The 26,653-nt window shown below is 33.7% G+C and overlaps 4 protein-coding genes across 5 annotated transcripts; 3 read left to right on the top strand and 1 right to left on the bottom strand.

Annotated features, from left to right (window-relative positions):
- Window positions 1-674: 674 nt before the first annotated feature.
- On the top strand, window positions 675-5,984 carry LOC133690295 (cytokinin riboside 5'-monophosphate phosphoribohydrolase LOG7-like). The gene is made up of 7 exons (XM_062110535.1): window positions 675-898; window positions 2,015-2,112; window positions 3,018-3,048; window positions 3,397-3,496; window positions 3,681-3,751; window positions 5,044-5,187; window positions 5,512-5,984. Exons 1-7 carry the CDS (start codon window positions 791-793, stop codon window positions 5,605-5,607), a joined length of 648 nt encoding a protein of 215 aa, XP_061966519.1. The 5' UTR covers window positions 675-790; the 3' UTR covers window positions 5,608-5,984.
- Window positions 5,985-8,629: 2,645 nt separating this feature from the next.
- LOC133687987 (2-Cys peroxiredoxin BAS1, chloroplastic-like) lies at window positions 8,630-11,915 on the bottom strand. The gene is made up of 7 exons (XM_062107350.1): window positions 11,544-11,915; window positions 11,321-11,395; window positions 10,884-10,965; window positions 10,711-10,790; window positions 9,800-9,925; window positions 9,115-9,228; window positions 8,630-8,950 (listed from the first exon to the last, which is right to left on the bottom strand). Exons 1-7 carry the CDS (start codon window positions 11,739-11,741, stop codon window positions 8,834-8,836), a joined length of 792 nt encoding a protein of 263 aa, XP_061963334.1. The 5' UTR covers window positions 11,742-11,915; the 3' UTR covers window positions 8,630-8,833.
- Window positions 11,916-15,455: 3,540 nt separating this feature from the next.
- Window positions 15,456-18,071, top strand: LOC133688997 (protein SEEDLING LETHAL 1, chloroplastic-like). 2 transcript variants are annotated; one of them, XM_062108690.1, is made up of 3 exons: window positions 15,456-16,539; window positions 16,637-16,703; window positions 17,464-18,071. In XM_062108690.1, exons 1-3 carry the CDS (start codon window positions 15,586-15,588, stop codon window positions 17,559-17,561), a joined length of 1,119 nt encoding a protein of 372 aa, XP_061964674.1. In that variant the 5' UTR covers window positions 15,456-15,585; the 3' UTR covers window positions 17,562-18,071. The 2 variants fall into 2 exon arrangements, with proteins under 2 accessions (XP_061964674.1, XP_061964675.1); XM_062108691.1 differs by having other exon boundaries at window positions 15,457-16,203.
- A 1,278-nt stretch (window positions 18,072-19,349) lies between these two features.
- Window positions 19,350-24,913, top strand: LOC133688010 (transcription factor E2FA-like). The gene is made up of 14 exons (XM_062107378.1): window positions 19,350-19,748; window positions 21,280-21,472; window positions 21,673-21,726; window positions 21,827-21,912; window positions 21,989-22,077; window positions 22,189-22,243; window positions 22,504-22,556; window positions 22,643-22,693; window positions 22,794-22,842; window positions 22,947-23,012; window positions 23,098-23,174; window positions 23,283-23,511; window positions 24,090-24,156; window positions 24,241-24,913. Exons 1-14 carry the CDS (start codon window positions 19,542-19,544, stop codon window positions 24,336-24,338), a joined length of 1,374 nt encoding a protein of 457 aa, XP_061963362.1. The 5' UTR covers window positions 19,350-19,541; the 3' UTR covers window positions 24,339-24,913.
- The last annotated feature ends 1,740 nt before the right edge of the window (window positions 24,914-26,653 follow it).

Below are 26,653 nucleotides of genomic sequence, written 5' to 3'. Positions count from 1 at the left end.
TTTATAATCCCATCGTCAGGCTGCACTAATCAACTAATTAACATGATTTGTTGAAAAGTGATCTTGAAAGAGTATTTCTGGAGAAATTAATATTATTTAACAATTTTTTACTGCACCCCTTAACCAGAGAAATTTAAATGCTTGGTATTTTGTCTTTCTTTTTTTTTTTTACTAATTTATCAAAAAGAAGTGTTATTTTTATCAAATCTCATTTTTAGATAGATATATTGACCTCCCAACCAATATGATTTGTTCATACGTTATTCTACAATTCAAAACCTCTTGACAATTAATATTTTTGTATCCTCTCATGTTTTTTTTTTAATAAATCTAATAATCATTTTTATGAAATATAAATTATTAAATTAAAATTAAATAAATATATAGTTAATAATTTTTTATTATTATTTAGTTTTTTCACCTAATCTATATCATTGAATTTAAATTAATAACTATGAATCGTCATAATCTCTAAAAGAAACACAACAATATTAAAATTAAGAAAGAAGAAGGTATACAAGTCGTAAATTTCGCTAAACAAATAAGTAACCCCTTACAAGTATATAATTTTCCCTATTCTCCAAGAAGAAAATTATAAAAATAAAAATACCTACCAATAACACGGCTAAAGGGGTTAACGTGAGTTTGGGAGGAATTTTCTATATTTAAACAAATATTCACTTTGTTCTCGTTCTCAACCCTCTCATTCTTCAAACACACCATCATTGAGAGAGAGAAAACTAAGAAAGCCAGAGCTCAGAGAGAGAGAGAGAGAGAGAGAGGGAGGGAGATGGAGGATACTGAATCGAAGTTTAAGAGGGTTTGCGTGTTTTGTGGGAGTAGTTCAGGCAAGAAAGCCAGCTACCAGGAAGCTGCTGTTGAGTTGGCCAAGGAACTGGTAATTGTATTTATATATGTATATATACACTCACACTTCATATCAGCTCACAGATACAATGGATTTCTCCTGGTTCTTTTCACATATTCATCCCTACCATTCAACATTTCTTTCGAATAGCTTTTCTTTAGACCATTCCCAACTTGGGACGATTTCTTCTTTTTTGCACCTCTTTTTTGTGTTCTTTTTTCGCCCTTATCTCTTTCTGGGTCTTAGAAATTCAACTTTGCTCATTGAAGGAGAGATTCTAAAATTTTCCTTCAATCTTTTGGGTGAATATATAAAAATATTTCAATGGTAATCCTTCATTCAACGTGCAATTTGGTTGAAGTTATTATCTTTTTTTATGGTCTTGGTTTTGGCTTTTAGTGCGCAACAAGACACCCTCTTTTAGATTCTTCAATATTTTCATCGTCTATTTCTTTTGTTTTTGAAAAAAAAGTTTGTATATTTATTGATTCCATTAGCCTGAATGATTTTGCTTCATGTTTCTGCAAATATACTTCTTTGTTTTTTCCCCTTCTTCAAGTACTGGGTGTGGGAGTGGTGGTGGTGGTGGTGGTGTTGTGTCTGCAAGTTGCCACAAAACAAGCTTTCAACGTGGGCTTATGATTGTTAGAGAAGTTAGCTGGGGGAGAGAAGGTTTAGGGTTTATGTTAGGCATGAGAGACTGCTAGCTGTAACCTGCCTGTCAGTTGAGCAGCCTTCTTGCATGATCCTTTGTTTTTTTTTTTTTTGGTTCTGTAAATTTAATTTCAAGAAAAAGAAAATATTAAAATCTAAATAAAAACAAGATGAATATTCTTTGGTTAATCCCCTGGGGAACCAAACGTGCTGCCTTGATATCATGACTCTTTTAAGCGTGTTCCCTTTGGGCACTACTTCACAAACTCAAACTCCATGATTTTTGTTTATGGGGTTCCCTGCCTGTATTTTTTTTTTCACTCACTGGTCTTTATAGTTTTTATTTGTTCCACTAGAAGCTTATGATTATTATTGTCATATAATGAATTCCATGGTTAATTTATTGAATCATACTAATGAATATCTTGTGGTGTTGATGATTGTTATTTGTGACACGTGTTAACTGGGTTTGGTTTTCTATGAGTCTTGAAGGTTGAGAGAAGAATTGATTTGGTCTATGGAGGTGGGAGCGTGGGGTTAATGGGCCTTGTTTCTCAGGCGGTTCATGATGGTGGGCGCCATGTTCTAGGGTTAGTCCCTCCCTCTCCCTCCCCCCCTCTCTCTCTCTACTCGATCTTTACATCTTTGGATGTCAAGTAAAAGAAGTCTGCTTCACAAGACAAGCATCATTTTTTCTCATTATAATAGTTACCTTCCCCTTTGGTGCATTGAAATGGGGTTTGACAGACATTCTTTTGCTTATTTGTTTATTACTGTCAGTTTTTCCTCTTGAGCCATGCAGATTTCCTAATTTCCAATGAATTGGAATTCCCATTTCTCAAACCTACTCAAAGCCAGACATCATTGGATCAAATGCTGGTCCAGACAGAAATGAGGAATTTAACAATTTCTTTTCTTAATTTCTTCTTTTGAATGAAAAAGTTGTGTTTCGAACACGTTAATTTTGTAGCTAGTAACTGTGGACGTGGTCCTGAATTTATTATTATTGGTTTGTGCTTATTATGACCATGGCTAGAGTTCTATTCAGTAAAAGCGAGTGTTTAACTAATGTTTGGGAAGCCTTTTGAGCAGCCTTGATCATGAGTTGGATAAAGTGGATCTGTTTTGGTCCTTGCAATGTCAGTGTAATGCTACCATGTCTTCCTGTTAGAGAGAAAGAGACTGAAAAGGTTGGTAGAAAGTATGCAAACTTTAAGGCAGTGATTGGAGCACCCTTCTTTTTCATGAATAGGAAAGCAGTTGCAATTTTGATTCTTAGAAAGACCTCGCTACCCCTGTAGTAAGTAGTGTTACAAGATTGAAGGCCTGTTTAGGTTGTCAAATGACCTTGCCTGGGGGCCACTAAATTGCTTCCTTAACATCAATAAAACTCACTGACCTTCAAAAAAATCTTCACATGCATTATTCTCTTTGAACCTGTGTTGCTTGGATATTGTTCCTGACTTGCAGTTTTTGGGTTGTTTTCATCTTGCAGAGTTATCCCAAGGTCCCTAATGCCCAGAGAGGTATGTAAACAAACACTAAAACACCCTAGTATAAAGCAAAACCTCAGTTTTGTTTTACATGATCATGTGCTTTGTCTTCGTTAATGGCAGTAAAATTATGCAATGATAAGACAATATGATGTCATTGGATACATTTAGTATGTTTTGTTCTGCCACTGTCTTTGCATTTCGTGACCCATCTGTCCATTCAGCCAAGCTCCTCAGTTGTTTATTAACACACTTAAATATTAAGAAGTAGATGTGTGTTTGTTGGCTTTTAAAAGAAGTCTAACAGTACTGTGAAACTAAACGAGGCATTGATTAATGACAAGTATTAAATATTTTGTAATATATACAATCTTTTTGCAGGTAACAGGAGAGCCTGTCGGGGAGGTTAGAGCTGTATCTGATATGCATCAAAGGAAAGCTGAAATGGCTCGCCAAGCGGATGCCTTCATTGCCCTCCCTGGTAAGGATTTGATACGTAGACTATTTTATGGGATGTGATGAACAGTATATGCAATGTGTTAAGAGGTTCTCACAATCACAAATTAAGCATCAAGACAGAATTCCCATGCAATTGGACTTGTATATATTCATGCATTACATTAATTTTTCACAATGTTCATAACTGTGATCTTTGTTAATGCCAGGGGGCTATGGGACACTAGAAGAATTACTTGAAGTAATTACATGGGCTCAACTTAATATCCATCACAAACCTGTAAGATTTTTTCTCCTACTTTTTTTTTTATCGAGTATGATCATTTGCGGGGACGGATCCAAATAATTAACGTCCTTTGTCGTTGCATAACAGAAAGTCAAACCATGAAATCATTATGAAGAAAAGATTGGTTAAAATGATCAACACTCTCTTATCCAAGAACAACAATGATTAACACGCGCGAGCTACAATTATGCTTTTCCGAAGGCATCAAAATTTTAATGATTCCATTTTATTAGCAATTGTCTCTTGCAAGAAAAACCTATCTGAAAGTACATGCACTGTTTCATCTTTAATTGCTTTTATTAACATTTTTCTTCGCTTGATTAAGAAACTAGCAGAGACAAAAGGATGGGTAACAAACTGAATTTTACTAGAACAATCATTGATTCGCAGTTTAAGATGACATGCTATGATTATCGCCCATGTGTCAGGTTCATTAGCTTTTATTGGACATTTAGATGGCTATTTTCAGAAAGTATCCAACATCTGCGCGGCATGTGTCTTTTTAACCAGGGATAAAAAAGAATTCTTTGAACTTCGTTAACAATGAACAAGCATGATAATCCATTTAATATTTGTACAGCATAAAGAAGGATTAAAATTTCATAGAAATTCGTTAACAATGAACCACAACGTAAAGATATCTTGTTTATGAAGAAAGGAGTTCAAGGTGCTGTACTTTTATGTTACTAGAAAATTATCAAACTAAAATGATGGGAATTTAAGACAGTAGTATGCCCTGACCAGCAACTTTCTCTTATTCTTTAGATCATTTCCCCATAACATAGCAGCAACCGTTATTGTTGCGTCACATGTTTCCAGTTCTACAACTCTTTGTATATCTTAAAATATTTTAGCTCGCCTGGAAGCTTGGAATGTGTCAGATATGTCATGTTTCTCGAGTTCACGGCTGTCTGGTTGTTGCATACGCTTCTAAAGCTAACCTGACGCCATCTTGGTCAATAAATGTTATGGATTGTGATAGAGAAGTAATGTAGCTTTGAATCAAATCATGTGGCCCTTCAATGGATTCACATGGGAAGATTAGCTTAAGATATGCCATCTTCAAACAATATAATTTTGTATGGCGTGTTCATTGGTAGGATGTCCGTCTGAATGGGAGAAAGTTCCTAATAGAGACTTAAAAAATGTGAAGGTCTGATGGTCAAAACAAGGGTTCTTTAATAGAAGGTTAGGTTAATTTGGTATTTAAATTAAGATGTTTCGGTATCGTGAAATGTAGTTTATTAGGGAATTAAGCAGGTGGGTCTTTCATGTTATTTTTGCAGGTGGGCCTCTTGAATGTAGATGGATACTATAATTCGCTGCTGTCTTTTATTGACAAGGCCGTTGATGAAGGCTTTATATCGCCTGCCGCACGTCGCATTATCGTGTCTGCGTCCACAGCTAAACAATTGTTCAGACAGCTAGAGGTAAACGCTCCCTTCTCTTGCATAAAACATGGTTTTTTGCATGACAATTCAGAAGGGTGACTTCCTTAAACATTCCAATATATATTTGTTTAAGTGTGATTTGCTGTCTTAGGAGTCAAGTTCCACTCAAATCACATCTTAAGAAAGAAAGAAAAAAAAAGAAAGGGAGGTAGGGTGCCCCAGCTTGTGCGCGAGAATGGGTGCTATATATATGATAAATGAATAAATAAATGGCACTGTAATTTTTTATTACTTGGTGGATTCACATATCCTGATTCTGTATACATATCTCATTGTTTTTTGGGTAACTTTTTGTTACTTCAGGATTATGTGCCAGAACATGATGAAATAACAGCCAAGTTGGTGTGGGGGGAGGTTGATGACAGACTGACTTGCGTGCCTGAATCTGGGGTTGCCTAGTAATCTCTTTGCTTGGGTATATACAACATGGACTTCGGTTTTGCCTGCTTGCTCGGCGTGATACAGGTATATACGGTCTTGTATACCGTAGACAACAAGTCAGCAAGCTTTGAGAAGAAGAGCTTTTTGGGTTTCTTTTTGGCATTGAGTCAGCTCTGATGTCTCGAAATCCAATATATATAATGTAATGGAAAAGGAGCTCCTCCCCTTTTCCCTTTTGTGAAAACTTGGAAGGAAGAAATGGAATCAATTCAGGCTTTTTTATAATTCTGTTTCCATCTTTAGACGACAAGGATGGTATTATGTATTTTATGTAGTCAAAGTGTCAAACTGACCAGATCGAGTAATTAAAAGAAGAAAAAAAGCCATTTTATCTACAGTAGAATCCATTAAAGCTGAACCAATACAATTTGTTTTCCTGTTTGTAAAGTAAATTAACAGAACACGGACGATCACGTTTTAACCATTTTTAAGCATCGGATCAAGGTCCCTCCAATGGCTAGTGCTTCTGGCATCCAAGTGGCCAGATTATCTGAACCTTCTTTCCTTGCCACCCCACGTTTTCCACTATAATGCTTCAGGTTTTAATTATGAGCAAATGCATGCGGCTCCTGATATTAGACATGACTGAAAGGAACAAGACTGTCATTTTGCGGAGGGAATTAGGTGACGTTGAAAATAATTGGTGCATGTTCAAGGACTAATTAAAAATAAGATTTATTTATTTTTATGTTAAACACTTTGTTGAAAAATATTATTTTCTAGATGAGTGCTATACGTTAAAATATTAAAATTTATAAAATCAATTATGAATGAATACAAAATTAATCTTAAGAATTCTTTGATGGAGTTGGGAAAAAAAACCAAAATTCAATCATAAAGATTTGTCCCATGTTGGTGAACAATTGTTTTCTTTTCTCTTCCAAGGCTTATATGTATATAGCCTTTGTCCCACATAAGAAAGAATGCAATCCCGATCACTGATTAGGATTTATGATGTAGGTAAAAGTTTAAAATAACAATTAAAAAAAACATGTATTTTTTATAGGCAAAATAGGATTTAAATATCAACCTTAAATTCACAACTTTATTCTCTCTAAATAATAATAAAAAAATAAAAATAAAAATTTGTCTCTTTATGAGATTTACAATGTCTAGACCAGAAATTCGTAACCGAGTTAATCTAGAATTACAAATAAAAGAAATATAAAATCTAAAAATAAAAAAGAAAATCACAAAAACGGTTAAAATTGAAGGTCTCAACGAGATTTTTAATATCTAAATATATGACGGTATGCTTAGTAATGTGGTGGCTGCTAAAAGGAAAACGACTTCAAGAAACTCCTATAAAAATTTGAGCATAATATTCCAACTGTCAAATAAAATGTTATAATTTTTTTGAGCTATTATTATGGTCTAGCGCGACCAGATCTTTTTTTTTTTTGCTTAGACATGTTCTACTAGTCCATAAATACATCTGTCGGGTCATCCATATAATCTGTCTGGAACAGATTCTTATTTAGTTGTGGCACACTCACATCTAACTAGTCACCTGTTATCGCTAGCCCGACTACATCCGTTTACTTCTGCAAATAATTTTCTTCTTCTCCTATGATTTAGTTTATATCACATGGAATCATCAAAGTTTAAATAGTTGAAACACCCCCTCCCTAGTTCCCAACCAGAGATATTGAGAAAGTACTCTCTTTCATTTTATAATCAGTTTGTGGAAGATCAGAACATTACGACACAAGGGAGACTAATTTGAAGTTTTCTGCAAGGCAGTGCATCTCGCATGTCTTCATGTCTGGGCATTAATTTACTACTCTCCAAGAGTTTCTCCCAACAATTAACAATCCTCTAGAATGATTCGGATTATTTGAAGACGTTAAGTGACACATTATCAGAGTATCTTTTAGGATATTTGATCTTTTAGGTCATGATAAACCAGATAATGTCTGAGAGGGAACGGCTTCTTGTTCATGGAGTTTTCCATCTTTTTTTAACAGCCATTTAAAAAATACAACATCCTTCATAACACGAAACCCATTTTAAGATTCCAAGTCTTCTTTGCAATATTTTTTTTTTTTCTGGATTTGAAATCGAAATGATATATAATGAGGTGCAATTAAATTCACTCTCAGCTTAAGCTAACACTTGAAATTTGGATTAAATAATATTCCCCAGCCGTTTCTCTTTAATTTCAGTTAAGCATGGAAATTGAGTAGTTCCCTCCGTTTTTGTGGGAGATTGAAAGCTAAAGAAATATATTTAAGGAAGCCGTGATTCAAGCTTGTGTCTACAAGTGAGAGGCACATGATCTTCTTTTGTTAATGTGTGATTGCATTTAATTGCTTGTGTCTATTACAATCTTCGTTATTCACGGTTTGTTTTTATATTTTAAAAATATTTTTAAAAAAAACTAATTTTTTATTTTAAATTAATTTTTCTTTTTATATTTCCAAATATTTTAATATATTAATATTAAAATAAAAAAAATTATTTTAATATATTTAAAAAAAATTATTTTAAAAAACAAACACAGCAGATTTCGAAACACCACCAGCAGTCAACCATTGTATGGCCACCTAATTGAAGGCACTTGGTATTGTTAATTACAGAGGACAGACAATGAAAAATAGACAATCAACCAAGCAACAATTGATGGTGACATTGCGATGATAATATGGAGAAAACCTAACACATAACACCCAGATTACAAAAATGGCATTGCCTTGAGGTGTGTTTCCATGCAGATTCCTTACAGCTATTTTACTCCAAAGTTTGCCAAGGCTGTTGCAAAGGACTTCGGCAATGGCAAGCTGGCTAAGCCCACCCAAATCTCAGTCGACTGAAAATGAAAACCAACGGAGTTCTTGGAGTTCGGCGGGTCAGCTCATGCACAACCAAATCTCAACCCACTGAAAAGCATCCCCATTCTTCATGCTTTTGTGATTCATTCTGTTGTGATTGTGTGTTGAATTGAGATAGAAGCTGATTATACTACCCAAGCACACTAGAATTGGGGATTGAAATGAAGCCATTGTTTTTGCAATATCATTCCATTACAAGGAAAAAGAAGAACACAGAGAGGCGCTTATTCCGAAAATTGATACTAAAAACTCGCATGTCTAAAAAGACATTACATGATATGTAAAAATCGTTTACATCTCCCTAATTCACACTTCACAGTGATACGAAATTCGCAATGTAAATGCAACCCCCTCTATAATGCGGCAAAGTAATCCTTGCTCAGTCTTGGGTCAGGTTTCATGGACTTGTCACCAGGCTTCCACCCAGCTGGGCAAACTTCATCTGGATTTTCTTGCACATACTGCAAGGCCTGCACGAAAATGCAAAAGCAAAAAACGATTAAACAGAAATCAATCAGAATGGAAGGAGAACATATGCATGCCCAAAGGCACTTTAGATCTTTAATAAAACCAAGTCTTAATTTACAAAATCTTCCGATTTTAGAATATTGTTGCCCTGTATTTGTGAAATCACCTGGAGTGTTCTCTTTGTCTCGTCAACACTACGCCCAATGGCAAGGTTGTTAATGGTGGAGTGTTGGATGACTCCTTCTTTATCAATGATAAAAAGTCCTCTCAGAGCAACTCCCTGAAATTAAAACCATAACTAAATAAATAAAAGGAATGCAGAGGCAAGGGCTCATCCTCCAAGCAGCGTGCAGAGGCTGAGTGGCCATAGTGTTTAATATGAGAACCCTTTTCCCAACATTATCAGACAATGGGCATTGACTTCAGGATCCATAGGACCACTAAGAGAATGAACAAGACAGTCTGATTCCCATTCAATATTCATTAGAGAACTAAATGTGCATGAGACCTATGTCACAGTAGTTTAGCTTCGTACTGAATCGTGCCAGTAATAAACAGAAGACAACTAATGCACGGATGTGTGCCTGTACATGCATGTAGTTACACACTGCATTAACTTCAGGATCCATAGGACCACTAAGAGAATGAACAAGACAGTCTGATTCCTGTTCAATAGAGAACTAAATGTGCATTAGACCCAAGTCACAATAGTTTAGCTTCATACTGATTCATGCCAGTAATAAATAGAACACAACTAATGCATGGATGTGTGCATGTACACACATTAAAAGAATCTAAGGGGATTACTGTGTTCTTTTAGAATGACAATAAAAAAAAAGAGCTCCTCATACCTGATCAGGGATTAACACTCCATAAGATTTTGAAATGGATTTGGTGACATCAGAAATCAAAGGATACTTCAAATCTCCAAGCCCACCAGACTTTCTATCTGTTTGGACCCAGGCAAGGTGCGAGAACTGCACAGAAAGTATCATGACATAATCAATATCAATAAACAATTTCCGATTTTCAGTCCAAGACCAAAATCAGCTGTGATACAGCAAATGGATAGTGGATACTTCCATTTGCTGTGATCAATATCAATAAACAAACTTAGAACTAATTTTGTCCAGAAAATCAGCTGTGATCAATATCAATAAACAATTCCAGTTATTAACGCAAATGTTTATGTATTACTAGAACAGACAAAAGCTTATGGAATAGTAGCCACTGAGCAGTAATGACCCAACTTGCTACCAAAAGGGTTGCAATTGCATTATATGAAGACTATAACTTCTATAGCCAAATTCAATAGATTTATGACAGGAACCAAAATTGAGATTCTTTACACTAAATATCACTTCCTATTTTCTTCTTCAACCAAGTCCAAGTTTTGTCCATCACAATATTCACTTCAGCTGAGCAACTCAGAATGCTGTGATTTGAGTCATACAGTTTCAAAATACACGCAAAGGCCATGCAATTTTCTCAGTTGTTCTAGTAAGCAAGGCCCGCATTATTTCTGTTAAGGAAACCAATACATATAAATACATGCAAAATCACTGCAACCAAGCTTTAATCCAAGCAAGCTTTCAATGAGATTATCTACAGACATTATCTAAATGTGTGTTGTGTGAGAGCCAGATCATCAAATAAAGTTGAAAACTTCAAGTGAAGACATAAAAACCACCAAAGTTTCAGGCCGAAGTCATACAACTCCTAGGATTTTATTTCTTGATTTTGAAAAAACAAAAGAACATACCACACTGTCGACTGAAACACCGAATACTTCTGTGTTTATCTGCTTGAATTCCTCATAACGGTCACTAAAAGCAGTGATTTCTGCACACAAGTGGGACAAAAAAAAATTGAAGAACAATTAGCATCCACAACTCATTGAAACTTCAAATTACATTTGCTAAGCTCAAAACAAACCTGTGGGACAAACAAATGTGAAGTCCAATGGATAGAAAAATAGAACCACATATTTCTTCCCGATATATTCAGATAGTTTAACCTGAAACCAAAATTACCAAATCAAACTAGAGTTTAAAATAAACAACAAAACATGACCACAATTGCAAGGTGGTAACAAAATCAATTCACATTCATTAAAAGAATACGATTTTCAGAAAGAAACCTGAATAAAACATATCTCCACTAGCTTGATTGACACATTATCATCGTTAATCAAGTTAACAATTAACCAGTTAAGATTTTACAACGATCAAAGCAGCAATTAACTGTTTTTCCAAGTCCAAATTTCACCAAACAATACTTCAATGTACATTAAGAAATTTAATTAAAAAAGTCGGTTAAAAAAGAAATGACAATAACTCCTTATATTCAACAGCATTGTAAGCACAAACTACCTTCATAAACTCTTGATCGAAAACAGCCTCAGCCTCGAAATCCGGTGCTACGTTTCCAACCAATGGAAGTTCACTCTACACAGATGAAAACGAAAGCAAACCTAGTTAGAGACTAATTATCAAACACAAGAGAAGCATTTACAAAGAATTACTATAGAAACGCAAATTGAAGGCATAAAAATCATTGATCCAGTCTGAATTATTTATTTATGTTTGAACTTACAGAGGCTTTGACAACGAAGGACTTTGCAGAATGAGAGCCGCGGGTCAGGGAAATGGAGCGGAGGACGGGAGATTGGATAGATTTCCGTGTACCAGAGAAGGAGTTGGGGAGATTTAGGGTTTTAGAGAGAGGAGTGGCCATGGATTTGGCGGCGGCGATAGAGGAGATGAAAGAGGTAGAAGTTGCCGAGCAGGCCATTTTTTTATTTTATTTTTGGGGTGGAGGGAGCGGAGCGGAGGGCTCCTTCTCTTGTAGTTGTACTTGGTGTGTGAGTGCGGGTAGAAGCAAGCCAGCAAGCAAGTATAAGGTGGAAAAATGATGAGTGATTTGATAAAAACTACAACTAAGTTATAGTAGAGAGATGAGATGAGATGAGAGAGTAAACCCAATGGAATAATAGATGCTATTTATTATTATTATTATTATTATTATTATTATGTACATTGTGGACTGCACAGGGTAGGGCAAGTGGGTTACCCGTTTCACACATTTTGGGCCATCTGAAATGCGGAAAGCATTTGAAACTGTAGTAAAAAATATTTTTTAAAATATTTTAATTTTAAAATAATATTTTTTAATTTTTTAATAATAATTTAAAAAACATAAAAAAAAAATTTTAATAAAAATAAATAAATTTTGACTGACCTTCATTTAGGCCGCACTCCTAAATAGAGGTGGAATATATAATGCAAGTTATTGTAATTGTTGGTATGATGTCTGCGTTTGTTTTTATATTTAAAAAATATTTTTAAAAAATTTTAAATTTTTTAATTAATATTTTTAATAATTTTAAATTATTTTGATGTACTAATATAAAAATAAATAATATATTATTTTAATATATTTTTAAATAAAAAATATTTTAAAAAACAACTGCTATCATAATACTAAACATTAACTAATTTTGTCATCTCACCTTTCATATATTTTACCTTTTCATTTTGTTCTCCCTCTTTTTTTATTATTATTATTTAAAAAACAAATTCAGATATTGTTAAACCAGTTTTCAACATCGCAAAGAATAGTTCCCGTGCTTTTCTAAAACCCTAATTAAACAATAACGTTAAAAAAAAAAATAAACTCACTTATCAACCACCAGTCAGGGTAAGCTTTCTAAAATCTATTAAAAGATTGTTAAAATATCTTATAAAATCATAAGCATGTTAAGCATAATAACTCCTGCTCAAAACAAAAAAGAACATTACTAGTCTCGAGATATAATTTAATTAGTTAGATTTTAAATTTATTTTATAAAAATTACTAGTTTAAGTTTCATAAATTTAGAGTCATTAAAAGCTTATAATTGTTAATTTTAAAACTCATGAAATTAGTTGAGATACGTACAAACTAATCTAAATATCTATGTTAATCTAAATATAATAAAATATTAATAAATAATAAATACTCGTCTGACAGTTTTTATGGATCTTTTTTGAAATAAAATCTATTACTGGAGATGAATCTTACTCTAGAATTAGCTTTTGAATTCCTATTGACAATGCAATTCTTAAACCCTATCGTATTAAATATCTCTAACAATTTGTTTATTTTTATATTTTAAAAAAAAAAATTAATTATTTTTTATTTAAAATTAATATTTTTTGATATTTTAAGATTATTTTGATGCATTGATGTCAAAAATAATTTTTTTTAATATATTTTCAAGTAAAAATTATTTTTAAAAATAATAATAACCATAGTCCTAAACATCCCTTAAAATTTACTTGGGAGAGAATGGGAAATATTTTGAAAAGTAAATTCAGCAGTAGATTAATTAATTAATTTTGGTTTAACCAAAAATTCTTTCAATAGAGGTCATGGGATTATTATAGAACACCTCCCCCCTAAGGTTTATATTCAATATTATATTATGATTTTATTGGGTTTACTACTCGTCCTTGTCTAATTTGATGCTTTTAAGTGTCGATTTCAACTAAAAAAATCTTGTCCGTTAAATTTGAAAAAGAAAATCAATCAACATTAATAGCAAAAATACCATATATTAGTTGAAAATGGCATAATATACTAAAAGAGAAGTTTGTTTTGCATCGAGTATTTTGCATATGAAAAATGTTTTTCTCATGAATTATTTTACATAAAAAAATCTATGATATTTGAAAAGTAATGATATAAAAAAATTAATGATAATAAAATTATAATGACATGTCGTGGTGATAAGATCATGGTAATTGTGCTCAGGAGCGGAGCCAAGAGGTGGCAAGTAAGAACCCGGGCTCCTATAAAATATTTTAAAAATTGTTATTATTTAATATTTTTAATTTAAATAAATAAGTTTTTTAATAATATATATTATTATATTAATTTTAACCTTCCCTGCAAAATGCACCTAGCTCCGCCCCTGGTTGTGCTGCAGGGGGTGATGGTATTGGGGTGAGAATTTTTTTAGCGAAAATAAATTGAGTTTTTAGTTTTGGCCTTCTGGGGTTCAAAAATCATATTGTTAATAAAAAAAATCACATGATTAGTCAAAATAAGAAAAAAAATACACGGATAAAAAAATGAGTATTTTGACTAGAAAAATGTTTTTTCCTCTGGAATTTTAATCCTTTACTTTTTTTAATATTTATTTTAATTATCATATAATTAAATTAAATTAAATTTAAAAATATTTTTATTACTTTTTTTTCCCTCTATTTCACAATTTATTGTACATATGTTAATGTTAATTATCAGGACTCTATATAGTATGCACTATGTCCATCTATTTTTTGCAAATCAAATTCTCACTTTATTTTTACTTATATTTTACGCTCACATGATGCCTCAAGAAAATTTTTAAGACTATTTTTTATTTAATTATATAATAATAAAAATAAATATTCACAAGTTTTTGAAAAATATAAATTTTATAGAAGAAAATGTATTTCTTAAGTTGAAATTCCATGTTACTTATTTTTTTGTTTTGAATTTTTTTAATTAACAACATTTTTTTAATAAAAATCAAAGATAATTAAAATAGATATTCATATAAATATCAATAATTTAAAGTGTGAAAAAAGTTATTTATGGAGGTAAAACTTCCATCTCCTTATTAATTTATCTTTTATGGAAAAAAATAAAAAACTATTGATAGCATGTTCTTTTAAACAAAAACTTATCATAATCTAAAAGTGTAAGTTAACGATATCTTTATAATTAGTTATCTGGTGGTACACAAAAAAAAGAATAATTAATTCATTAAAACCATAAAAATAACAAAAAAAATATTGTATTCTCATCAATGCAATTATTTTACAATTTATTAAATATTAGAATCATATATAATAATTTAAAACGTTATTGCATATATAATCATAAAAGTTATAATATCATTTAAAAAGAATGTTATAATTGGATGACTTTTTAAATAGTATTTTAACTATTAATTTAATAAAAACTTATTTTAAATTTTAAATAAATAAGATTTGGACCCAGTGTCCAAGCCAGTTCATGTGGCTCTTGTCCACTCAATATTAAAAGAAAGAATTGCAATGGACACTAAAAAATCAAGGCCGAATTTCTTTTACCATCAAAGCTTAATTCCCAACCTAATTTTATTATAAAAAAAAACACCTTTAAACACATCATAAAAGTTTAGATTAATCTATTTTAAATACCAAAACATTATAAAATCACTATAAAAACACAATGAAATTGAATCCAGAAATCTTTATCCGTCGTGATGATACATGGTTAATCATCATTAAACACTCCAAAATGGGTGTCATACCGCAAGGCAAAAGAAAAAACATGGCCCAGGTCCAGCTAGTTTATGGGCCAGAAACCAGCAACATACAACTGGCACAAATCAAATGATCCAGTCCATGGTGTTAGGCCTGTCTCTGTTCTTCGTGGGACAAGCCTGTAGTCCCAATTCTTCTGATTTCATCCGGATAGTAGCAGCTCCTGTTCTTCATCTCCAAGTCATATTATCAAAATTTCTTGAGCCTTATCCACCACCATTTCCTCCACTCCCTTAAACCAAAGACAAACACTAGCATTACCATCCCTCACAATCAGCCATGTAATGTAACCTGACACGATGCAAGACACACTCCTCCATTTCCTCTCCAACAACACCAGCAACAAATCCTCCCCATTTCCTTATCCCAAATCACACAATTTTCCCTCATCGTCCTTCCATGATTATTTCTCCCCGCTTTCTTGCCCAAGAAACCTCCATTTTCCCTCTCTTTCCTTCAAAACAAACACCATTTCCCTTCCTCTTAAGCCCCTCAAAACACCGGAAATCCCCTCCATATCGTCACACCATTCCCATCCACCGCCACCCAATTCTGAATTTCAAGAAAAAATGCTCTACCTTGACTCAATAGGCCTAGACATATTCTCCCTCATAAATAACCACCGTCCGATCATCCTCTCAGCCTCCTTACCAAACATCAAATCCATCATTGATTTACTGACCTCCAAGAACTTCACTCCACGAGAGTTCCGCCGAATCATCTCCATGTGCCCGGAAATCCTCAACTCCACTCCTTCCACTATCACCCTAATCATCACCTTCCTCCTCCGCGAAGCCCGCGTCAGCGGCTCCGATTTAAAACATGTCATAAACCGACGGCCCAGATTGCTCGTATCCAGCGTCAAGCATTGCTTGCGCCCCGCTCTCTATTTCCTAAAAAACATTGGCCTTGAAGAGGTAAAAAGACACACGTATCTACTGTCTTGTAGTGTTGAAACGAAACTTTTACCGAGAATCCAATACTTTGAGAAAATTGGGTTCTCTCATGAAGATGCTGTTTCCATCTTTAGGAGATTTCCACAGCTGTTTAATTTCAGCATTAAGAATAATATTGAGCCCAAGTTGAATTATTTTGTTGTGGAGATGGGAAGGGATCTGAAGGAATTAAAAGAATTTCCACAGTATTTTTCTTTTAGTTTAGAGAATAGAATTAAGCCTCGACATCAATGCTGTGTTGAGAAAGGTTTGTATTTTCCTCTACATACATTGTTAAAGACAAGCGAGGCGCAATTTGTAAGTAGGATTGATGCTTGTTGTAATTCTTCAGTTCCTTTGAGAAGTTCTCCTTTGTATTCTGTAAATTGTGACATTGATTCTTCTACTAGCACAGAGTAAATTTATATTTGTATGGTGGATGTATCCTTGGATTGCTGTGTGGCTAGATGGTGTCACTGCCGGTATGTTACTGTCAGCTGTGACAAAAATCGTCAATCCCATAGATTTTACGTAAGAAGGTGTTTGGCCGCCGTTTTCGATGAAAATATCAGAACTTTTCTGGCTGTGAATTTGCATCTTTATGTTATCTATGCCATTTAGTTTTTTTCTATTAGGAGCCTTTTATTAGAATAAGTTTGATAAATGTAATGCAATTGAAATGGTGTCTACTTTCTTACATTGCACATATAATCTAGTGTATTATACTGGACGAACCTTAATTTGCTTGTGAATCTACATGCTTGTGGCGACTTTGGCTTTTTCCATCTAGCTGTATGTTGTCAAATTTGAGTTGCCAGTAAGCAATGTTATCAGGGTTTTTTTTTTTGGTATTGTATGCCTTGAAACTTAAGATGGAATCCCTATGAAATTTGAGTTCTTTGCTCTTTCTATATATATAAAAAGAAAGAAGCAAGGTATGTGTCATGTTTGTGGAGAGAAAGGAGAGGACACTGGTATAGGAGTTGGTGGTAAACAATGAGAGGGCCTAGTTTTCACAGTTGTGACTTTTCATTAGTTGTGTTTTTAGTTTTCAGCCATGGTAAGCGACTCTGCTTTTGCCGCATGTGGTTTTTTTCAAGGAGAAAACTTGCGTGGTTATTTGTTAACATATGAGAGTTTTGTTGGACTTTCGCTAATGGTTTTCCCTTCAAAGTTTAGACTTCTTTACTTGTATGGTGTCGAGATAGGAATTCAATTTGTTAAATGACATGTTCTTCGCAGGGCCAGGGTGGATCGAGCTGTATTCAGTTTCCAATTTAGTCGCCATACATCTTGGCATTTCGAAATCGAATTCTACCCGTCTTTTGCACGAGTCCTAGGCAACTGGCTGCGCAGGATAACTTGATTTGCCATTTGTTCCGTTGATATGTTCCACTGATTATTCCTCCCAGGTATGGGTTTTTTGTGAGATAGAATCAGCCTGTTCCAGAACAAACCCTGAAGACACTTGGATCAGTGTCGCCGGTCCTTTTTCCCCATGGCATCACAACCCCTTCATGGCTTAACTCAAATCAATGCACGGCTGAGCTAACCAACGATGAGCCTGCTAATCGTCAGTGAATTCTCTCTTTCCTCCCCGTAATCCTCGTTCAACTGTGCCCCCCCATCAAACCAAAAGCAAAAAGAAATCGGTTCTAGCTGATTGAAACTGAATTGCCTGTGTTTTATTACGGGTAGTTGCTTGTTTAAGAAGAGGTTTCGTAGGTTGATGGGACTTTCGATTTGGCATAACTCCAAGCAATTGCCGCTTTAGAACTCCCATTCAATAGACGACGAAGCAGAACAATGTCACTGCATTCTTGAAGGCAAATGCTTTTGTTTCTGAAACAGTACTTGGGAAACCGCCGACGTAATTAACGAGGGTGAATGCACATGAAGATGGTGAAAATAACGTTAACTGATGATGCTTGTCAAGAAAGAAAAATGTAAAATTGTTACCAAATTTGCTAATTGTCAAATAATCTTGCCGAACAGTCGTATACAAATTTTAAGCATCTAATTTTTAGTCAAGGGGGTTATTGATATTTTTGTGTTTTTGTCGAACAACACCACAAAAAAACTCTATGAATTTTGAAAAAAATTTAAGGATTATTTTAAAATTATTTATGGATTCTTATATGTTTTTTCAATAATTTAATGAAATATTGAGTTGTAGACTCATATTGTAAAATAAAAATTTAATATTAAAAATATTTGTTTTTCTCTGATTTTTTTTTAAAATAAAAAATTATTTTTTTTTCAATTTAAAAAATATATTTTTGTTTGTGTGTATAAGACCAAATTCTAAAAATCTTCATATGTATTTTTATGAAAAATAAAAATTACTTTTTATTATACTTTGAAAAATATAAAAATCAGTGAATGAGTATCCTAATTAGTTTATAATTATTCATTAGAACTTAGTCTACATTTCAAAAACACTAAAAATTTATTTATTTCTTTTAATATACAAGATTATGAACTTATACTTAAATTATATTCTCGATTTTAAATAAAAAGATAATTTTTTTTTTTATATTTTAACTCTAAAATAGCTAGGTTTGACCTCTAAAGCTACAATCCACTCCATTGTTGTAAATCAACTTTAATAATTAAACAGATCAATGATTAAAAAAAACAACATTAACTTAGTTTATAATACTAAAATATTAGGTAGTAATTTATTTTTTGACCAATAAAAATTAAGAATTTTTTATTTTCCTCCCGTATCACCATAAAAATTTTAGTATAAAAAGATTATTACCATGACGCCGTATAAAAAATGATTATCATGACGCCGTCTATGTGCGATCCTCAGGATATATGTTTTTTCTTAAATAAAAAGGCTCACGAATTGCTCCACAAATGTCCAGGATTGTTAGAAAGACATCTCATAAGCTAGCCTAGCAAGATCCATAATGAAAGATTCTGTCACTCTTCGGGTACAAATTGTGAATTCCTCAACATGTTGCCAAAAATAAGAAATAAATAATTTCAAATCACAATATCACATCCCGCAACGCTCAAAACACCAAAAAATCCCCAAGAGTTATGGGGTCAAAATATAATAAAATACAAATATACGGTCCAAAATATAAAAGAAAGATAATTATCTTCCCTCCACCTAAATCCGAAACAAAAAATTCCCTCCTTCCCTCGGTTTCTGCTGTCTCTCTTAACCCCCACTTTCCCCACTCCTGCATTCTCTCTCTAAACACATTTTCTCTCTCTAGCCTTCGAATTAACTAATTATCTTTTTTACCAATCAACTAATTTCTTCTCTCTTTTACTCCGATTTTTAATTTTAGGTTTCATTTATTATGTCCGGCGGCGCTAAAGCCTCAACCAGACCGGCTGCGGCGCCGCCTCCATCAGGACCGATCCAGCCTCCTTTAACGCGGCAGCTTGCATTTGCTACGATGAAGCCATCGTTTGTTCCTCCTGATGATTATCACCGATTTTCTTCACCGAGTACTAGTAGAGTCACCGCCGACCGGGATGCCGAGGCTATTGTTGTGAGATCTCCTGTGCGTTTCAATTTCTCTCTGCTGTTATATTCGTATGGAGATATTCATGAACATTTGAATTTTTTTAATTAATTTTTGTGTTTTCATGCCGGTGTTTAATGTGTTTTTTAGGGATTGTATGTGTGAGTATTTGATGTCAATGAAAGTTAAATTGTGTTTTAAATGCGTTTTTTTTTTTGTTTTGGTTGTGGTGTGTTTGGTTGCTGAGAACTTGTGGGAAAGGAAGGGAAAATTTGGAATTTGAAAAGAAATTGAGGGTTTTTGTTGGCTGCTGTGAGATTGACAGTTATACTATAATAGTTATTTTTTTTGCAGAATCTGAATGGATGTTTATTTGAAATTTGAATTCCCATTTGACTTATTTTATTGCTGATAATTTTGGATTTGGTGTTGAATTTTGTAATTTGTTATATTTGGTATAAATATATTAGTGTTTGATGGAAGCCCATTGTTCGTAAAAATTCTCACGCTGATGTTCAAGTGAGTTTTTCATGTTTAGGGAATAAGAATTGTGTCTCATTACCCAAACTATGTTTGGGCAGGAAGACTTCAAATGGAAAGGAAGATAAGAGAGGGTATCGAATCCTTCAAATGGTCCAGGATTTATAAGTTTTTATTTTAGGGTAGGGAGGGGATTGAAAGGATTACTACAACGTAACTCCTCTTCTAAGAAAACCCACAGCGTATGTTATGATCCCTTCACACTGTAACAATAAAGAATTATTTTACTCTTTTTTTTTTTAATTTAAACCCCCTTGCTCCTTTAACCCAACAAGGAGAAGGTATGCCACTCTCCTTTCCCCTCTGATACATGCAAACAAGGGGAGGGTTGCTACACCACTTTTACTTACCCTTCTTTTCCTCCCCTTATCTAGTCTAAACATACTATAACAGGATGCTAACTTGTTTTCTATCCCTATTCTCTGCTTTTGTTTTTAGGTATGGGTATTGGTTTAGCAATAATCTACTTATGTAAACATTCATTCAAATCCTTACTCTGTTAATCAGCCATACACGTCCCTTTTGTTGAAATCCTTCACTGAAATGCTGCATAGCCTTTTTTTTTCCGTACCTGGTCACCATTTCCAGTTACTGCATTAGTTGCTTTGTATAATTCTTAAGGACAATTATATTGGTAGTAGGCGTGTTGCCTTCTTGGCTATACAAGAAGGGGTTACTTGTGCCCATAGTTTCATATAATTTTTTTATTGTAGCTGTAGTGGTGATGGAGTTTGAAGGAATGGTATAAGAACTTCCGATGAATCTTGATGACCATGCACGAAATCACTTTTTCTGTGATCTTAGCAGCTAACATGTTTGTGACGGGTCCTAAAGTGTATTTGGCTGTGGTCTCGATTTATTATTTCTGCCAATTGAAACTGAATTGCGTAGTGTTTTATTATGACAATTTTTGGAATGGAATGTATTGTAAAAGTAACAGCTTATAACCTTATGTTCTTAAGAGGTGTTACAGTTTGCTTTACTTCTACCAGTCATTTAACACAAAGTTGTAATTTTTGGCATCTCTCAGCAATTAAAACGGAAGAGTGCATTGGATGATAATGGAGTTGGCTCCAGCAATCGTGCTAGCAGTCCTGGATCCACTAGCATATCTAATATTTCCTTAAGGACACCTGTATCAGCAAAAGGAGGAAGGACATACAACAAATCCAAGGCCTCAAAGGGCAGTGGAGCAGGACCTCAAACCCCGGTGTCAAAGGCTGGTGAGGAAATGTATTTATCAACTTTGCAAGTTCTTTTGCATCCCTTTTTCATGCTTTAAGATTGCTTAGCCTTTGTAGGTAAGCTTGTTCGTTTATGGATTATGTCTTTTCATCCTTTGAGTAGGGTTTGCACAAATCTTTATTGTCCAAGCATCACCAACATAAGAGGAACCTAATGAATATTATATGTGAACTTGCAGATTGTGCTTCTCCTCTTACTCCAGCTGGCAGCTGTCGTTATGATAGTTCCCTTGGTATTTTTTCAAATATTGGCACTCAAGATGATTTCATATCTATTTTGATCGTCTTGTATAGCTGTGAAAGCTTTCATATTTATTTTACTGATGTTTTCAGGTCTTTTGACAAAAAGGTTTGTCGATCTATTTAAACATGCTGATGATGGAATTCTTGACCTAAACAACGCAGCCGAAACCTTGGAGGTGATCATGTTTCTGATTGTATATTTACATTGAGGATAATGGATCATACTTGTTAAAAGTTTTTTCACTGGAACAGGTACAAAAGAGACGGATATACGACATAACAAATGTCTTGGAAGGAATTGGTCTCATAGAAAAAACACTCAAGAACAGAATACGTTGGAAGTAAGTTGATGATAACAAACTTTCTGGAAAATTCATACTATTCTGTTTCTATGTTTGATTGAAGCACGTGGGAACTCATGTGAGGATTAATTTGATTGAATGGTTGGCCAGGGGTATTGATGCTTCAAGGCCAGGGCAGGTAGAAGGTGATGCAACTTTGTTACAGGTAAATGGAGTGGATATTGTATGTTTGTTCCACAAGCCTGACTAAATTTATATTCTGCAATTTGTCATAGGTCTGATTGTTCTATATCTTTTTATCTTGATTTGTGACTGCTCACTGATAATTTGTTCACGTTACCCCATAGTCCATTTTTTATGAAGCTATTCAAATGATGACATGGAACTGAAAAGGGGAAGGATGAAAACAAATTACATATTGGCTTTCCTATGTAGGAGGCTTATCTTGTGCTTCTTTTCCTGCAGGCAGAAATTGCAAAGCTTACTATGGAAGAGCACACACTAGATGATCAAATAAGGTTACATGGTTGATTCCCTTGTTACAGCTGTTAATCTTGCAATCTTGAATCGCTTGGATAATGCTGATGCTGTCAAATTGCTGCAGAGAAATGCAGGAACGATTGAGAGATCTGAGTGAGGATGAGAACAATCAGAAGTAAAATCCTCTTTGCAAACCCTATGTACTTAAAATTAATTTTACCAGGTGTTTTATTTGCTAACCATAATAACCCTTATCCATCTTCTCACAATTACAGGAGGCTTTTTGTGACTGAAGAAGATATCAAGAGTCTGCCTTGTTTCCTGGTCAGTTTATTCTGTTCAAACTTTATATGAGCCATAATAGTTTTCCAGTTTGGACACTGATCTGTCTGATGGTTTTGTTGACTTTCTATCGTTGCTTGTTCCAGAATGAAACCCTCATAGCAATTAAAGCTCCCCATGGAACTACTCTAGAAGTCCCTGATCCTGATGAGGTAAGTTGACAAAAGAAGATTTATCTTATTTGTGCTTTATGTCATGTGCTTGATGCCAAAGTGGTATTGCTTCCGTATATGACAGGCTGTTGACTATCCACAAAGGAGATACAGGATAATCCTTAGAAGCTCTATGGGTCCTATTGATGTCTACCTTGTGAGGTGTGTGTCCCCTTTCTAGATGGTGCACTGGTGTCTTTTGTGAATCAGGTTATTGATTTTTTTTCTTGCTTCTCTTCTCTTATTTAAACTTTCTGTTTATTTTTCCAGTCAATTCGAGGAGAATTTTGAGGAGATGAATAACGTTGAGGCATCTGTGAGCATTCCACTTGCTTCTATTTCAGCATCCCATGGAAACCCAATGACAGAGATGACCACTGATGTGAGAACCCAGGGAAGAAGTGGATCTCTGGCACAACAGGCACAAACTATGTTCTCTGATCCTAATACTACTCAGGAGTTAGGGGGAATGATGAAGATTATTCCTTCTGATATACATGTAAGTGTAGCTGTACATTGTTTTTGTTCTTATTAGCAATTAACTACTTGTGAAAGAGTCTTACAAATATTCTATGGATAATAGTTTTGACTTCAGCAAAGGTAACTAGTTCAGATAATGATGGGTATGTGAAATGCTTGCGTCTTTGTCTGACCAATGATTTCAAGCTTTGGTTTCAAGCCCATTTGCTGATTGCCTGATACAGTATCAGTTTCATAAATACAAAGCCGAGATAATCCACATTAATATAATTTATTAGGAAGACAATCATGACTTTGTTATATAGTACAAATAGATTAAAATGCTGTTTTTTTCCAAAATTCTTTCAAGCAGCAAGGTGTCAAATTATGAGACTTTACTCTATCATCTTAATTCATGTAAATGCCATCTGTGAAACCTGTATGTTGATGGTTTCCAACCCCAAATTGTTTCGTATATGGCATGTATAAAACAAATGAGACGTGCAAAGTTGTCATTTAATACCAAAGATTTTGCAACTGCTTGGATGACTTAAAACTGATAGTCGTATTCAAATGTGTAAGCTGTGTCTGACTGTCTGATTCTTGTTGCTGTTGCAGGATGATTCAGATTACTGGCTTCTTTCAGACGCAGGCATAAGTATTACAGATATGTGGAAGACAGACTGTATCCTTGAAATTATTTTTTATTTATACCCCCCTCCCCGGACCATGTAAGAGTTCAATAATCAATCCTTGACCCAGGCAACAGCAAATATTGAATGGGCTGATTTTGGGGTGACCGATGTCCAAACTCCCAGGACACAAACTCCATTGCATGGGATTACTGAAGTGCCTCCTGGTGTGTAAACCCTATTCGGAGGTAAATATTGACTTATCCAATGCATTGAGGAGATTCTTTTCCTGTACCAATCTGCATCCTTCTATGCTCGTCAATTATGAGTTGGCTTAAGAAAGACAAACCAGGAAAGTGTTAGAAGTTGGCAGATGATAATCCATGGTTAATGTTACATGGTAGAAATTGACCTCGTGGTCTATTTGCAAGCAAATCAAAGGATAACAAGGGAAGGGAATTTTGTTTGCAATGGTGGACGTTCATGATGGAAGTTAGTAGTGGTGTATCTGATGATGTTAGGGCACGCACAACACAATTGATTTAACATTTATTATTCCATCATACATGTACATGTTGTTGTTGCTATAACTGGTGCTGTAGTTTGTCTAGCGTTGGAAGGCAACAGATCTGGCCAGCCGCCATTATAGTGGCGGCATGCTATAAGAATGTTGCCCGGGAACCAGGATAATATTGGGGCAGCATTGGTTTCCAGCCGAGGGCTAGTTACATATTTAATTTTGTGGACTAAGTTGTAAACATCAATATCATATTTCATTGGGATGGAATCATTCTGCTTTTGTGGCCGTAAGTTTCTCCCTACAGCTTCACCATAATTTCATACTTGAAAAAATCTCACGTGATGGTTGGATGAACTTGGACAAACCAGTCATGTTTCCATGGAATTGTTCGTTCTTTCCTTGAACCCCTCCCTCCAACAGTAGCTGTTTCAGAAAATTAGGGTCCAAATTCTCAATGATCCTTCAAGGAAAAACTTTTCAATCATCGGACAGCGAATGAGTGAGTGTCACCGGTGAAATTATCATTTTCCGTTATGACGGATGTATATGTTATCCCACCAGTATAAATGAAGAACAGTTCACTGTTCACACAAGTTATTAGCAATTTGTTTTCGTTGGATAAATAAGTCTCGTATGATTTTTATTTTTGTTCAATCAAAATCACACCGGAAGAAAACGTCTCAAAACAGATGAATAAGAAGCGATGCATCACGATGCATGTATATTCTGTGTTACCATCTGCAGTCCAGCTCAGCACCACGTGACCTTAACAAGCTCCACGTCAGATACCAGGTTAATGGGCCCTCCGTTTTGCCTTGCATCTTGTGTTTTTTCTTATGATTTCGGTCCTGTTTGTCTGTCATCGGTAATAATTTAAAATATTTTTTATTTAAAAATATATTAAAATAAAATTAAAAGCATTAAAAACGTCTCATCACGTTCTTTTCAGTGGTGCAACGCGTGTCGGTAATACTGCAATGGTTTGACTTCAATGAGTTTATCTTGTATTTATTCATCGTATCAAATTTGATTTTAATTTTTTTTATTACTTTTTATTTTGTTTTGAATTATTTTTTATTGATTTTTTTTAATTTTATCCCTTAACATTTGGTTTTATTTAATTTTTATATTAAATTTGGTCCTCATTCTATTTACTGCTATTTGTTTTTTAATTTATTTTTATTTTTAATTTTATCTCTCAACATTTTGTTTCATTTTATTTTTATGTCAAGCTTGATTTTTATTATTTTAATTTCTACTTTTTTTTTTGCTTTCAATTATTTTTAAAATTGATTTTTTTTTCAATTTCATCATTTAATATTATATTGATTGAAAATTGAGTTTCATATTTTTTTAGTGTGGTGATCCCGATCTCATGATCCGAGTCACGGGTATGAAATGTTAACTCAGATTGATATTAGTTTTTTTATTATTATCTTTTTTACATTGATTTTTTTTTAATTTTATCATTCAATATTGAATTTTTTGAAGATTGAATTTCGTGATTTTTTTATATTTTTATTTATGAGATTATCTCGCTCTTATAAATTAGGTTCAGTGCCTAGTGGGTTTGTCCAATTTAGCTCCATTCTTTTTTTTTTGTTATTTTTTAAAATTGAATATTTTTCCAGCTCCACCTTTTTATATTTTTTTAGAATTAGGCTTTATAATTCTTGTTATTTGTTTTCAATTAGATTCTCTTGTTCACATGATTTGACTTGCAAGGTTCAGAGGTCTTACTTGAGTTTGTTGGTGTTTTATTTTTTAGGGTTTTTTTTTTTGTTGACTTATATTATTATTATTATTCTACATTTGGACTGATGGTAATTGGGCATCATTATTATTATTTTTTTTATGAGATTAACCCGACTTCATGGCCTATGTTTCAAGTTTTCAATGTTAACTCTAATTTATTTGGGTTATTTTTTTATTTTTTTAATTTCATCTTTAATATTTAGATTATTTTGGAATTGTGCTGTATAATTTTTTTTAACCGTTATCACATTTTCTTTTTAAATTCTATTCATTTA

This window comes from Populus nigra, chromosome 3 (genome assembly GCF_951802175.1).
Source record: "Populus nigra chromosome 3, ddPopNigr1.1, whole genome shotgun sequence".
NCBI classification, from domain to species: Eukaryota; Viridiplantae; Streptophyta; class Magnoliopsida; order Malpighiales; family Salicaceae; genus Populus; species Populus nigra.
Note: the sequence above shows the minus strand (reverse complement) of the source record. Positions and strands in the feature narration are given on the sequence as shown.